A 15,525-nucleotide genomic window follows, 5' to 3' on the forward strand; every position below is an offset into this window, starting at 1 on the left:
CAGCGTCCTGCAGCCATCTTGGGTCTAGAACATGTCTGGTTCCAGTCTGCATAAGGTCCTGCCTGAACCCATCCTGTTGCCCTCATCACTCCTCCTACATCTTTACGATAATAAACACATTCAGTTGAGCTGCCTGGGTCTCTGTTCCTGTAACTGAGAGATACAGTAGAGCATATGGCGCAGTCAGCTGTCAACCCATCCAAGGCACCACCCTGATGAGGACATGCAGTGCCATGACCTCCAGAAAATGAGTTACCTCTACTGTCCTTTTCTACACATTATGGCCTTTTTAGAACAATATATATTATGGTCTTAGCATCTTAGGGTTACATGATACGCATCCTTTCAAACTTTAATGAGATTTTGTTAAGATGCAGATTCTGATACATCAGGTAGGGTGGGTAGGGTGGGACTGAGATTCTAGGTTTCTCACAAAGTCCCTGGTGGGCCAGTGGCCACACTTTGAGAAGCACTGATGTGGCTATCTTGCAAAAGAAGAAAGTGAGGAATGGAGAAACTAAGTCACTAATTAATCTGAAGTCCCACAGCCAATGAGGAACAGGTATCCCAGCTCTCAAGCTCAGTTCTCCACGTATTCATGCCTATCCTTAAACAGCAACCCCTGCCCAGAGGAAGCAAACCTCCTGTCATGCAATGTCAGCCACCTCATGAAGATGGAGATATGGACAAGCTAAGCCAGTGATGGTGAACCTTTATGAGCTCAGCGTGTCAGCATTTTGAAAAACCCTAACTTAACTCTGGTGCCATGTCACATATAGAAAGTTTTTGATATTTGCAACCATAGTAAAACAAAGACTTATATTTTTGATATTTCTTTTATATATTTAAATGCCATTTAACAAAGAAAAATCAACCAAAAAATGAGTTCATGTGTCACCTCTGACACACGTGTCATAGGTTCGCCATCACTGGGCTAAGCAGAAAAGTCCGTCATTCTGAGCGATGATCCCATTCATGTGCTTCCTCCCATGTGGAGCTAGTGAAAGCTCTGGTTGGAAGAGAAATTGTGGCTGGAAGGATACAAAGGCCTTGATGGGCCTGGTTGTGTTCCAATAAAATGTTATTTGCAAAGACAGCTGGTAGGCTGGATTTGGCCTGTGAGCCAAGGTTAGCTGACCTATGTTCTAAGGTTGACTTACTGTTTACTATTGTTTAGGGCCCAGATGCTGTCAATTTTTGTCCAAGGAGAGCTTTAGTCCATTAAGACTAGGATTGTGTGTGAGCAAGCAACAACTTGAGGATCTAAAGTTAGATTTTTCATGCCTAAATTTACTCTAATCAAGCTGAGCTCATTTAATCAATTCTTTTACAAATTTTATGCTGCTTCATATTCAGAAGCTTAGATTCAATAGGATTACAAAAATTGGCATAGGGACAAAAGCTAAGGAATGATTTTGGAGGCCATGGTTGGCAACGAGAAGGGAAGAAAGGGGTAGCCGTTGTACTCACAACTGTAAACTTACTTTTCCCCCACTCTGTATATTCATAGGACACAAATCAGTATCTGAGATATCTGCACTCCCACACTTATTGCAGCATTATTTATAACAATCAAGACACGGAAGTAGCCTGTGTGCGTTGATACAAGAGTGGATAAGAAAATGTTGATATATACACAGTAGAATATTATTCAGCCATAAAAAAGAAGAAAAGCTGCCATTTGTGACAACATGGATGGAAGTTGAGGGCATTATGTTAAGTAAAATAAGCCAGAGAAAGACAAATACTGTATGACCTCACATGTGGAATCTGAAGAAACCAAATTCATAGAAACAAGAGAGTAGAATGCTTGTTACCAGGGGCTGTAGGGGTGGGGATGAGGGGGTTGAAAAGATGTTGGTCAAAAGGGTACACATTTCCAGTTCTATGATATGTAAGTTCTGGGTATCTAATGTCCAGCATAGTGACTATAAAAAAAATAAAAGAAGGCATGACATATTGTAACTCTTAAAAAAAAAAGTAAAAGAAAAAGTAAACTTCACCTGTCTGTTCTAATTTTCTTCAATATTTTTACCTTTTTGGCCTACTGTTAAAAATAGTATTTTGTCCCTATACCTCTTTTAGTGTTATAAATGTATAAGTAATGAATTTATATATTTCCATATACAGACTGTAAGTAATTTAAATATATACATAGAATAGATGCATTTTACACTTTATAATAGTGCTGGTTTATGTATCCAAATATGGCTATGGGCATTTCATCTAGTTGAAATTTGTCAAAACCCAAGAAGCAAAATTAAAAAAAAATTCCTAAAATGGATTTCCCAGTGCCCATATTCTACACATCATATTCTTGCCTGGCCCCTCACTTAGGACCTAATTACTCTCACTCTACACACCATTGTTGTCATCTTTGGCCTGGGATTCCTGCACGGTGGCTGAACAGAGAAGTAACCCCGGTGTCACCCTGATGGCAAATCCAATCCTGAATGAAGACCTCATGTGGCAAAATGACTACACTGCCTCGTGGGTGTGATGGCACCGACGGGGAGAGATTCTGAACTCAGCGCATTGCAAGAACATGTGAAAACACGACATTTCGGTAAGTCTTCCAGCCACGAGTCTTCCAGCTGAGGCCCAGGAACGGGGAACAGAGACAAGCATCCCCATGGGCCCCCTGAATTCCTGATCCACAGACCCCACGAGCCTAGTGACACAGCCTGCTTCAGGCACAGAGTGTGGGGGCTGTGGGTTAAGCTTCCACATGGCCAAGGCAGGCACCAACCCTCTGGGGGGCATGGCCCAGTCCCAAGCACTTGTGTATTTACCTCATTTGCACCGGACAAAGATCCCAGGAAGAACGTATTGTTATCACCATTTTACAGGCAAGGAAACTGAGGCACAGCGAGGTCAAGTCACTTGCGGAGAGACGCTTAGACACCGAGTCGCACCTGGGACCTGAAGCCAGGGAGACTCTGACCCCAGAGCCTGGCAGGCTCGTCTGGGTGGCCGCTGCCCTTGGATCTCAGCAAGGGAATCCCCGCTGCCCTCTGCCTCGGTCCCATCTCCTTGGCTCTGCCTGTTCCTGGGCTAATAATGTCTGGGAGGCCATGGAGACATTGTGGGTTTACAGCCCCAGCTGGATCCACACGGGGTTTGCACAGACGCCCCACTGCCTGCGGGCTCTCCTGTCAGGCCCCTTCCTGTGGGCACCAGGGCAGAACAGGACCCTCCTTCTACCCTCTCCTTTTCAGGGGCCCAGTGCGCTCACTGCCTGCGTCTGAAGGCCCCCCTGCCTCCTCTGGCCTTCCCCCTCCACACTTTGTCCTCCACAGACGTCCATCTCCTTCAACAAATCTGCATGCCTAACCTTGTTTTGGGGTCCATTTTTTGTTGTTGCAGAACCGGGGCTAAGCATAGGGTCGCAGCCCACCTCTGCCCCCGCACTTCCCCTTCCTCCTCTATCGTCACCTCCTCTCCACCCGCGTGTTGGACCAGGGCCTCTTGTTGGCAGGACCGACGTTACCTTGTTCACACCATCCGCCATCGCCTGAAGCGTGAGCTCCCGGGGCCCGTCCACCGTCTTCCCGTTGTCTGTGGGGCCCCAGCTGGCGCTGTAGATGTCGATCAGCTGGGGCATGTGGCTGATGGAGGAGGCCTCGATGATGTCCGTCATGAACGGCTGGTCCAGCATCCGGATACCTGTGGACACAGCGGGCAGGGAAACACGGGGTTTTGGTCCCCAGTTCCCAGGAGACACGTGGGAGGAAGGCTCAGGTCTCAGTGCGGCTGGAGGGTCCTCCATCCTGGGTGCCTTGGGGACGCTGCGGAATCCGGAGCCCAACCTGGGTGTGGTGTGTGGGCTACACCTTCAGAGGATCAAGCGGGAGGCACAGACGGGTCCACCCACCCTTTTGGGACCCCACCCTCACCTTTCCTTATGCAACTATTTGAGGACGATCTTATTCCCCTAGCAAACTTAGCTACAGTTCCCAACGGGGAGAGCCCACCTTGGTTGAGGACATTCCTGTCTCTAAGTGGAAGGCCAGCCTCTGAGACTGGGTGTTGACTGGGGCCAAGCCTCAGAGGAGAAATAAAGTTACTGTGCACGACAGTGAGGGGGAAGCAATAGATATCAGATATTGCAGAAGAAATCCCAGAGGGCAGAGGGCAGAGGGCAGAGGGCAGAGGGCAGAGGGCAGAGGGCAGGAGGGGCAGGGAGAGTGTAGGTAAGTGCAGGGTCAGGAAAAGAGGAACTCTCGGTCTCATTGTATCTGAGAAGGGCCTTTGGGAAGGACAAATGTTGCGTGGCTTATTCTAAAATACACTAGGAATGGGGTGCGTGTACAACCCCCTCCTCTTTCTCCCCTACGGCTTCTTTGTAAAGTTGGCATTACTCTCTGATGCCTGTGGGAGCGACTCCTTGCTGGGCAGCTGAAAAGGAGCAGCCTGCTGCAGTCCTGGACTGTGTGTGTGTGTGTGTATGTGTGTGTGTATGTGTGTGTGTGTATGTATGTGTATGTGTTTATGTATGTGTGTATGTATGTGTATGTGTGTGTGTGTGTGTGTGTGTGTGTGTGTAAACCTGAATCGGGTAGAGGCACACGGGAGCGGGGCATGCCTGTGCCACGTATGGTTCACGTCACCCTCTGGTGGTCCGTAGAAAGCCTCTCCAGGGTTAACTCAGCTGCAGCCAACAGGATGGGCTTTCTGTCCCTCCATCACTAATCTCCAAACATTGCCCTTTGGGGCCATATTGTTCTCTGCTTGATACACGGTTTTGTGGCAAGGAGCCGAGAATTTTAGTCCCCTGACCTAAGTCTTTCTGTCCACGGGAATTCTGAAATGAAGGGGCTGGGCTGCACACAGTGAAAGCTTGGATGCGGACACCCCTTACTCATCCCCCATGACCAAGGACATCATTGTGCAAGCATCACTCTCGCATGGCATGCAACCCAGTTTAAATAAGGACAACTATGGTTCTTGCAGGACGCGTGAAACGGACATAAAATTGTCTCCTCTCTTAAGGGCCTCTCTTTCCTCCTCAACATCCCATAGCCACCCTTGTGCCTGCATAGCAGCTTCCCCCAGTGCTCACCCTCCTCCTGACTACCCTCCGCGTTCAGCAGGCATTTCCCCGGAAGCCTTGCTGGACCCAGCTCTCCGGGTTTTCCATTAGCACCACACTTTCAGCCTCCCAGGACAAGTGTCTGTGTGCTTCATTCGCCACCAGAGGGCAAGGTCTTTGAGTACAGGGCATGTGTCTATTTTGTTCACGTCTGTGTCGCAGGGCATCAGCATGGCGCTTGGAGTTTATCTTAAGCTTGATAAATATTTGGTGAATAAATGCATAGGATTATTACTTTATGTAGTCCATTTTCTCCCTAACAGAAATAACAGGTCCAGAAGAACAAATAATAACAGGTTCAGATTTTCCATCCTCTGCCATTAACTTACAAATCAACACACCATTTTTGCCAACAAATATCCAATTATGAGTTAATATCCTTTTCTCCTGGAGGAAGCTCATCCAAAATAAGCATGGTTTGAACTTTCTGAGAGCTAAGTTTTATGGTTCATTTTATAAAAGAGAGAAAATTGAAAACAATCTTTTGTTTTTGGTCCATCTACGTTTTACTTATTTAAAAAATTTGTTCAACAAAGGTAGCCCACAGGTCACAGAATAAACCAAATAGTGCAGCTGCTTCTTGTAAGAAGTCATGCCCAGTTTGTGGATGGGGAAACATCACAGAGAGGTTGGTATTCTTTTTCTTGCAAGAAGAAAACTCAGATGGTCTTGAATTTATCCAGTGCCCAGATGCCAGGACTGAACAGCCACCTTAACTGGAAGGTGAGAGAAATTTGAACTTGGCCAGTGTAGGTCTGGACTGTCCCACCACATGCCAGCCAATGGCAGCACTAGATTTTGTCATACAGCCAGTGCCTGGTGCATTCAGCCGTGTCCTATACCCTCTCTATCTGCAGTTCTCATCCCCCTGTCTCTCTCCCTCTTCATTCCCTCCCTGGCTCCCTGTTTACAGTACAGACATCAAGCTGGTGTGCATTAATCTTCTGACTGTTTCAGCATCGAGGGAAGCAAGGGCGCCAGAGACTGAAAGCAAAGCTCTCATTCATATTCAGGGGCCAGGCGCCCGACATTCTTTTAATCTCGTTAAGCTCTGGAAGAATGAGGCATGCATTAATTGAATGAGACACAGCATTAATTTTTGCAAGCGACTGCACCATTAGCAGCCAAGAGAGGCTCAGGGTGACCCAAGGGTTTTTCTGGAGGGCCTCTTTTCTGGCTCTGGGTGCTCTAGGAGCTACAGGGGGATATACAGAGAGAGGACACAAGAAGGCATGAGAGTGAGAGGCAGAGCCGAGAGGGAAGACCGGGGTGCTAGGACTCAGTGTCTTCACATTTGTACAAATGCTTTCCTGGCTGATGTAATTCAATGGTGAGGAGACACAGTGCACATCAAGCATCTATTCCCTCCCCTAACCGCCCCCGCCAGGCCTGATCACCACATTAACGATCAGTAGTGGCTCTACATCCCTACCTTTAGGTTCTGAGCTTCATGCCTGTCTGTACAACTTGCAGTGCTGCTAGCCTCTAGGGCAGCGATTTTTATTTTTAACTGGTGGGTGCCGTAAGACACATGTAATACCTGGCTATTTCGACATGAGCATTGACCTCTTTTCCTTAGACTGTCCAGTAAAAGAAGACAACAGCCAACACAACATTAGCCATCTAGTGTGAATGCCCTGTCTCGAACCATAAATATATAGGTCATAATAGAGTTGCATCTTATTGGTCATGTCGCAAAGTAAGTTTGGGTCTGGTTGATTATTGGTATCAGAAATCCTTATATACAAGTACAGGCACCTGATTTTTTAAAAAAAATCACTTTGGAGCAAAAAGAGTAGGTAATTATTATATATTTTTTTGTAAATAAATCAAAATTATACCTTTTTGGGGGGTCGGATTGGCTAAAAAATAACATATATTTTGGTGTACTGCAGAATTTTAGTAATTAGTTTATGTGTGCCATGAGATGAAAAAGATTGAAAATTGCTTCTCTAGGGTCTCATGGCCAGGGGTTTGAGTTAAATCCTTTCTGACTCTCCTCTTGTTAAAAAGGTGAGCTTGTCCCTGACACCAGGAAATGCTACATCTGCCCACAAACCTCAGTATCTCTAATTGCCACCATTCGTGCTTATGAACGTTAGTCTGCAGGGTAAGGAGCAAATTCATGCTGATCTAAGTTTTAAGGATCTGAAAATGTTAATTATTGTACTAATGGGTTATTTTTTATTGGTTTAGTTAAAAACTCAGATAAAAGATGTGTTAAATCCTGGAACTGTTGTATGTTTTATTGGCCAAATATGTGGAAGTAGTTCATTGCTGCTACAGAAATTCCAGGTCATTTTGACAATAGTCTACAGCAGCGGTTCTCAACCTGTGGGTCGCGACACCGTTGGGGGTCGAACAACCCTTTCACAGGGGTTGCCTAAGACCATTGGAAAACACATATATAATTACATATTGTTTTTGTGATTAATCACTATGCTTTAATTATGTTCAATTTGTAACAATGAAATTGGGGGTCACCACAACATGAGGAACTGTATTAAAGGGTCGCGGCATTAGGAAGGTTGAGAACCACTGGTCTACAGTGTGGTTTCCAAACTCTTCAGAATCTTTGGTCCAAGGTGATCTCACCCTGAAGCCCAATGTGTACATCTCTATGCTCTGGCTTAAACAGGAAGGGAGGTAAGGCCAGTCCCAACTGGCCTGGCCACACCCTGGAGCTGTTCTGAGAAGCTCTGCAGAAGTCCAGGCGTGATGCTGTATACAGAGCCTGCCCTCAAGTTGCTTGCTGTGCCCCGCCCCAGTTACTCTCTGCCACCTTGCTTTGTTTTGTTCCTACCAGCAACCATTATCTGATAGTATCGTGTTTGTTTCCTCATTGTCAGAGTCTGCTCTTAGGCTGTCAGCATCCCACCACCCACAGCAGGACTGGCACCCAACAGTGAGGCCCTAGGTCTCTTTGGAACTGATTTGATTTGGAATAAAGGAACAAAGGTAAGATGATGTTGGTAGAAAAGGAGATACTTGCCCTGGTCAGTGTTTCTCCTTGGTTAGAGCAGTGTAAACCCATGGAACTCTTGTATGTTTTATTGGGTTTTTAAGGGTCACGGGTTTGATTCCTGATGAAGGGCATGGACCTGGGTTGCAGGTCCAATCCCCAGCCCAGGTCGGGGCATGTGAGGGAGGCAACCAATTGATGTGTCTCACATTGATGTTTTTCCCTCCCTCTCTTCCACTCTCTCTAACAAATCAATGGAAAAAATATCTTGGGTGAGAATTAACAACAAGAATAAAAGAAAACAAACAAACAAACAAACAAGATAGAAATTGCTTATAATGGGTTTCTTCATTGGCTCTTCCTTCTCTTTATTCCTTTTTCTCTTCTGTCACTCAGCAAACAGGGTTTGAGCACTCACTGTATGCAGACCCTGTGCTAGTTGCTGAGGTGTGAGAGAAACAGAAATGGCCTTTGTCCTCATGAGGACTGTCACCTGCCTGTGGAGGAAGATATCAATATATGCAATAAACTAAAGTAATGAGTGTTGGGGTGAAAATTCAGCAGGCTTTACTAAGTGTGGATGAGGGAACTGATTTGGGAGGTGGTGTTGGAGGAAGCAATGGGGACTTGAGAGCTGAAGGGTGAAGAGAGGTCGTCAGGTTTAGTGGTAAAGTATTCTGGGCAGATAGAGGAGCATATACAAAGGCTCAGTAGTAGAAGAAGTGTGGCTAACGCTTCCTAGTTTATACTTGCTAGGAGGCTTTATTTAAATTATATGTACTCAGAAACTAACTATGTACTAGTATGCATGGAAACTTAATACACAATGAAGGTGGCATCACAAGTCAAAGGAACAGGCTGGATTAATAAATAGATGGTATTAGGCTCTGGCTGGGTGGCTCAGTTGGTTGTAACATTGTCCCATACACCAAAAAGTTTGTGGGTTTCTCTCTCTCCTCTCTCTCTCTCTCTCAAAAATCAACACACATATCCACAGTAAAGATAAAAAAAAATATGGTGTTGGGAACATTGACTCATTATTTGGAGAAAAATAAAACTGGACCCCCAGCTAGCACAACATACAAAGGTGAATCCAAATGGACTAATGAGCTCCTGCAAAAATTAGGGAGAAGATTTTTGCATCGATTAAAACTGATCAGGGGCTAACCTCTAGGACATACCACAAGTGCTTGAAAATCAACAAGAAAAAGACAGGAACCCCAATGGGGAAATGAGCAGGGTTTATAATAAAAGTGAACCCAAGAAGCTAACAGGCAGATGAAGAGATAGTCAATAATTTTAAAATCTTTTTTACCTTCAGAGGACTTATTTTATAATCACAAGTCTATAGCACCTCAATTTTTGCCTTTTCTTGAATACAGGGTGAAGAGACACAGACCTAGGACCCTGGAGGGACTTGGGGTGTAGCTGCCAAGGCCTCCACAACCTATAACTGAACACCTTGAGACTACCGGAGACTAGCAAACTCTTGTTAAGCCACCAGGTGGCGCTCTACCCATCCCTAGCTCAGAAAGCTCATGGAAGATTCTCTGGAAGGGTATGCTTGGAGTAATAAAAACCAGCCATTTTTTGTAATTGCCAACTAGAATGAACAAAATGTTCCCCATAACTATCTCAGGTGGGGGATCCAGAAATTCTGCTTTTGTTGGGGTCCTCAGGAAGAATTCCTTTTGCTCCTCTGGGGAAGCCTAGAGAACACTGGATATCCTACAGGACACGGTTACCGGAGTTTCCTGGCCCGTGAGCAGTTAGAATTAGCATGAGTGGTTGCAGAGGAGCAAGTCTGGGGTTTAGGGAGTGGAAAAGGGGAGAAAGGTGGCTGCTTTATTGAAAATCTTTGTGTGGCTGGTTGTGCCTCCCACCAGCTCTGGTCTTGGTTTCTGGAATCTCAGAGCACTGCAGTGAAGGTTTCAGAAAGCGGGGTCATGTCTTTGAGGTATCAGGCTGCATTCACCCGTCTGTGGAACAGGGGTTAGTCTCCAGGTGAGGCAGAGGCTGTCGCCCCCATATGAGTGTCTTTGCTTGGTGGGAGTTCTCTGCTTTAGGAATTCTCCTCAGTTCCCGTGAGCTGGCAGGCGGGGCAGGCCAGGGTGTGCCAGGAGCCTTCCCCACCAATGAGGGATGGCAGTTGGTGAATAAACTCCCCAGCCTCCTCACCTTGAGAAGTGCATTTCCCCCAAGTTATTATTATTATTTTTTATTAAACAACTATTATAGATGTTCCCCATTCCACAACCTCCACCCAGCTCCTACCCCCTTTCCTCTGGCCTTCACCACACATAGTCCATGGCAATGCATATATGTTCTTTGGCTAATCTCTACACCTTCTTTTATTTGGTTGGGGGATGAATTTTGAGGGGTATTCCCATAGTCCCTCAGATCCAGTTGTCCATGGGAGCAACCAGCTTATGTACATACACTATTGCTTCCTTCTCTTTGCCACCTTTCCCTCTCTCCAGCTTCCTGGGCTCTCCTTCCAAATAAACTCCTTGCACCTGCAGGGAAGCAAACTTTGCCATCCTAAGGTGTGTCTTTCTGGCATGAGGATTATTTTACTTTTAAGAAACAAAGGACTCAAGAGGAACCTTTGATTGGTCAGCGCCAGGGCAGGGGGTCATTAGTCAATGCAGCTGGACCTGGCATTACCCACTGGTTTTGCTGCTTTTCTGGGCCTGGAGCTGAAATACAACCGAGACCATGACCCTGAAAGGGCACACCTGGGAAGCTGATGAATATTCTATTGAATCCTCCCCTAAGACCTTCCCTAAACTCCCAGCCTTTAAAGTCCCCCCTTTGCCCCCACAAACGAAGGTCCCAGGAGCATTCGTGTGCCTTTCCTGTCTTCTTCCCTACACCTGTGCATCTTAAACCAGTGATGGCAAACCTTTTGAGCTCGGCGTGCCAGCATTTTGAAAAATCCTAACTTAACTCTGGTGCCGTGTCACATATAGAAATTTTTTGATATTTGCAATCATAGTAAAACAAAGACTTATATTTTTGATATTTATTTTATATATTTAAATGCCATTTAACAAAGAAAAATCAACCAAAAAAATGAGTTCGCATGTCAGAGGTTCGCCATCCCTGTCCTAAACTCTAAGGGACTCCAGGAGACTTGCAACCAGGGGAGCTATGGGCAGTGGCAGCTCATCCTAGTCCCGTGGTTGGCAAACTGCGGCTCGAGAGCCATATGTGGCTCTTTGGCCTCTTGAGTGTGGCTCTTCCTAAGCCTTAGGAGTACCCTAATTAAGTTAATAATAATGTACCAACCTATATAGTTTAAGTTTAAAAAATTTGGCTCTCAAAAGAAATTTCAATCGTTGTACTGTTGATATTTGGCTCTGCTGACTAATGAGTTTGCCGACCACGGCTCTAACCCCCTGAACCTGTCTCCAAGGCCTCCTTTGTTGCTTCTTCTATCCTAAGCCATTCCTGTTTCACTGTCCCCAGCTTCAATACACATAATCTCAAAAACAACACACACACAACGAAGAACCTTTGACTTCCCCCCTACTCCCTTACTGCCTAAAATAATTTAGCTAGAGGGCCTGCCCCTGGAAGGGAGCTCTCCTCATAGATACTAGTATCTGTAGTGTAATCTGAACTAGGTGTGGGGCCTAGGCTTTAGAGACTGTCTCCCACTCTCTGCATGGCCCAGCACACATTTGTTTACCAAAAATTTGCTTTTCCATCTCCCTGTGAATTGTCTTCCTCCCCTTTAAAGTCCCCAAACACTACCCACTTCACCTTAGCTCAAGACAGCATATAAGCCTCAACTGCCCTGTCTGTCCTTGGCACCATATTCTTATGGAACCTCCTTACATTTGTACATAATTGAATTGGATTATTTTCTCCTTTAATCAGTCTCATGTCAATTTAATTCTTAGACCAGCCAGAAGAACCCAGAAGGGTAGGAGAAAGTTTTTCCTCCCTTACACACCCAAATTTTAGTCTTCTGGATTTTCTTTTAGGTAATTCAAATGAAGAAGAGAGCAAGAATTTTAGGTACATTTGATGAGCAGCTTAGATGTTTTCAGAGTTCAGGTAATAGAGAACAAAATAGAAGAAGCAGATGGGGAAAAAGGACCCCAATAAACCTCCAAACACTGTGAGCTACTCTGACTTTTAATTAAAAAATATATATTTAATTGATTTCAGAAAGGAAGGGAGAGGGAGAGAGAGAGACATTAATGATGAGAGAGAATCATTGATTGGCTGCCTCCTGCACGCTCCCTACTGGGGATTGAGCCCGAAACCTGGGCATGTGCCCTTGACCAGAATTGAACCGGGGACCATTCAGTCCACAGGTTGACACTCTATCCACTGAGCCAAACTGGCTAGGGCTGACTTTTAACTTTTACCTGCAGTAGTTTTAAGAATCCCTTGTTGAAAAAACCAGTTGATTTGGTTGTACAGAGCTTTCAAAACTATTTTGAAGGCAATCACTGTGAATGAGAAATTCAGGCTTGAATTTTTCAGTTGCCTCCAGTTCTGTCTTGTGAATAGAGAACCCACCTTGCCTCAGCTACCACCCGAGGTACAAGCCTAGCTTATAAAATATTAATTGGGTGATATTCTTTCCCCAGATCTCTTAATGGCTTCTGACATTTTAATGGTAACATTTTGGATGCACACAAAGTAAAGAGAGCTGAAACCCGAGGGACCACGTGTCCTCTATTTACATTTCAGAACCTCCCAATGTATGCTTGGGGATGTATTCTGCACCTAGCTCAGGCAAGCCCCTGAGCAAACAGCGTTGAAAGAGGTTAATGATGGGTTTGTGTAAGTTGCTCTTGTTTTATTGAGGCCCCCAGAAATGCAAGTGTCAGCACAAAGATCGTTTATGGTTCCATTAAATCTCCAGGAAAAATATCAAGACAGTGGTAAAAAAAGAAAAACAAGGCTGGATGAGTCAGCCTAAACAAATTAAGAGCCAATTTGAGGCTAAACTTGGAACAAGCCAGGAGCCACTCCATTCTCCAGCATTTTGTTGCATGACTATGAACCTTGCTCTTTCATCCCCTCTCTCTCCCTCTCTCTTTTTGGGGGTGGGGGCAGATTTTGGTTTCTAATTTCTAGTGACGTGTCACTCTCATGTCTAAGTCTTCTGTAAAGATGGAATTGTTAAATGTCCTTCCTATGGAACTTAGTCAAAAGGTTCTCGGTAGAATATATTTCCTTGAAGGTGAGATGCATTGTGCAAAACCAAAAACAACAGCAACAACAAAAGAACCATTTTGAAGATTCTGAGTGTGTTTATAGTAATCCATGCACATCTCCTATATTCTATAGGCTTTGTTTGAGTCTCATTAAGATTTTTCTGACACTGACACAAAAGAGTACAGACAATACAATTCCATTTACGTAAAGTTTAAAAACTGGCACTAGCCAATGTTTGCTGTTAGAAATCAGGATTGTGATTATTCTTGTGTGCATACATAGCAACTGGGAGGAGACACAAGGAGGGCTTTTGGATACTGGTAATGCTTTGTTTCTTGGCCAGTTTGTAAAAATCCATTGAGCTACGTGTTTGTGACCTGTGCACCTTTCTGTATTTATATTACACCTAAATAAAAAATTTAAACACGTTAAAAAATATATATGTATTTTTTTTTCACTTTTGTTAAACTCCACGTCTCAGATCTCCTGCCACAGTGGGAGTTTTAAAAAAAATATATTTTATTGATTTTTTACAGAGAGGAAGGGAGAAGGATAGAGAGCTAGAAACATCAGTGAGAGAGAAACATCGATTAGCTGCCTCCTGCACGCCCCCTACTGGGTATGTGCCCGCAACCAAGGTACGTGCCCTTGACCGGAATCGAACCCGGGACCCTTCAGTCCACAGGCCGAAGCTCCACCCACTGAGCCAAACCGGTCAGGGCCACGGTGGGAGTTTTTGCCAGGCCCTGGCCATCCTGGAGACTAGGGTGTGATGCGTTTGGGGGCTGGCTGTCTGGAGCAAGGCCTGCTGCTTGGTAGGGGCGGCTTACCTGCGACCTTGGAGTTGTATGCCACGCCGACCCCACAGATATTGTTGTTGGCCGCGGCAGAAACTTCCCCTGCACATCGGGTCCCATGGCTGTGGGGCAAAATAAAGACAAATTAGACACAGTTTCAAAAGACTCTGGAAAGGGTTCCTTAAATTCTGTCAATTGGAAGCAATTTGGTTCTTCTCAATGGCTTGGTTAGCCCGAAGCTAGCACTTGGCCCACCCAATTTACCACCCGTGTATCCAGTATCTCTTTTCTCCCCCCCCCCCCCCCCACCTGCTCCAGCCACCTTCTTGACCTTGGCTTATTTCTGACAAAAAGGGCTTCTCAGAACATTTCAACCTTGAAATCTGATCTTTACTTTAAAATTTGAAGTATCTTCCTGCACAAAACTCACATGTCTCTGGTTGGGAAAGCTCTGGTTGGAGCACTAGAATCGTGGGCTGGTGCTTAATTTCAAGGCTGGCCCATCCATTGTGGGGAACGCTGCTTTACCTTTTTGGACCATAGACTCTTTTGAAGATCGAATGCTAGAGTATTCAATGCTACAGATTCCTACGTTCCTCCCGGAATATAAAAAGCATACATGGGCAACATTTTGCATACAGTTTCAAGGGAGTCCACAGAACCTGTGAGGCTGACCAGATTAAGACCCCCAGGCATTGATTAGGTAATCTTTCCAAGGTCTGCCCGGTTTTATAACTCTGAGCAAGCCTCCTCAGGGCGCATGTTCTAGAATATCCTCTGCAGCACTCACTGTAATGTAATTCCATTCGTTTTCTCCCTTTAGCTTGTCCTCTCTTCCCTTATATCACGGGTTCCAAATAGTTCTTCCCCTCCTATGTGTACTTCCCCCCTCCTTGAATTGTCCTGGTGACTTGGGTTGACCCATAAAATGCAGGGGAAGGATGATGAACCACTTCTTAAGAAGCCTGATACCCTGGCCAGTGTGGCTCAGTTTGTTGGGCATTGTCCCATGCACAGAAAAGTTGCTGGTTTGATTCCTAGTCAGGGCACACGCCCGGGTTTTGGGCTAGATCCCCTGTAGGGGGCGTGCAGGAGGCAGCAGATTGATATTTGTTCTCACATCAATGTTTCTCTCTCCCTCTTCCTTCCTCCCTCTCTAAAATATATAAAAAGAGGCCTGACAACTTCAGCTTCCCTCTGCTGGTGCCAGGTGCCACAGGCCCAGAAATCAGGATTTTAAAAAGATTCCCAGGTGATCCTAATGTGCAGCCAAGGTTGAGAACCACTGAGCTAGACTAGCTGCTAGACCACATATGGGTGAGAACACGCGGAGAGAGGGGCCTCCAATGTCCCAGTACCTTGGATGATATGCCTGACATGTGAGGGAGCCGCATCCCTCCTCCCTTCCAGACCAGCCAGGGCACCCCTGTCAGCAGCTAGTGGAGAGAAACAGACTGTCCCTGCCCAGGTTACAGGACTGTGAGCAAATAAAT

General features: G+C 45.5%; 1 protein-coding gene across 1 annotated transcript in view; it reads right to left on the reverse strand.

Moving 5' to 3' along the window:
* PCSK2 (proprotein convertase subtilisin/kexin type 2) overlaps positions 1–15,525 on the reverse strand; it is a 257,323-nt gene that overhangs the window by 30,131 nt on the left and 211,667 nt on the right. Inside the window, exons 7-8 of the mRNA XM_081096978.1 lie at positions 14,066–14,154; positions 3,491–3,666 (exon numbers count right to left, since the gene is read on the reverse strand). Of these exons, the coding sequence (XP_080953104.1) occupies positions 3,491–3,666; positions 14,066–14,154 (265 nt within the window). The remainder of the gene's footprint in view (positions 1–3,490; positions 3,667–14,065; positions 14,155–15,525) is intronic.

The sequence above is a fragment of the Myotis nattereri genome (assembly GCF_964212035.1).
Source record: "Myotis nattereri genome assembly, chromosome: 8".
NCBI classification, from domain to species: domain Eukaryota; kingdom Metazoa; phylum Chordata; class Mammalia; order Chiroptera; family Vespertilionidae; genus Myotis; species Myotis nattereri.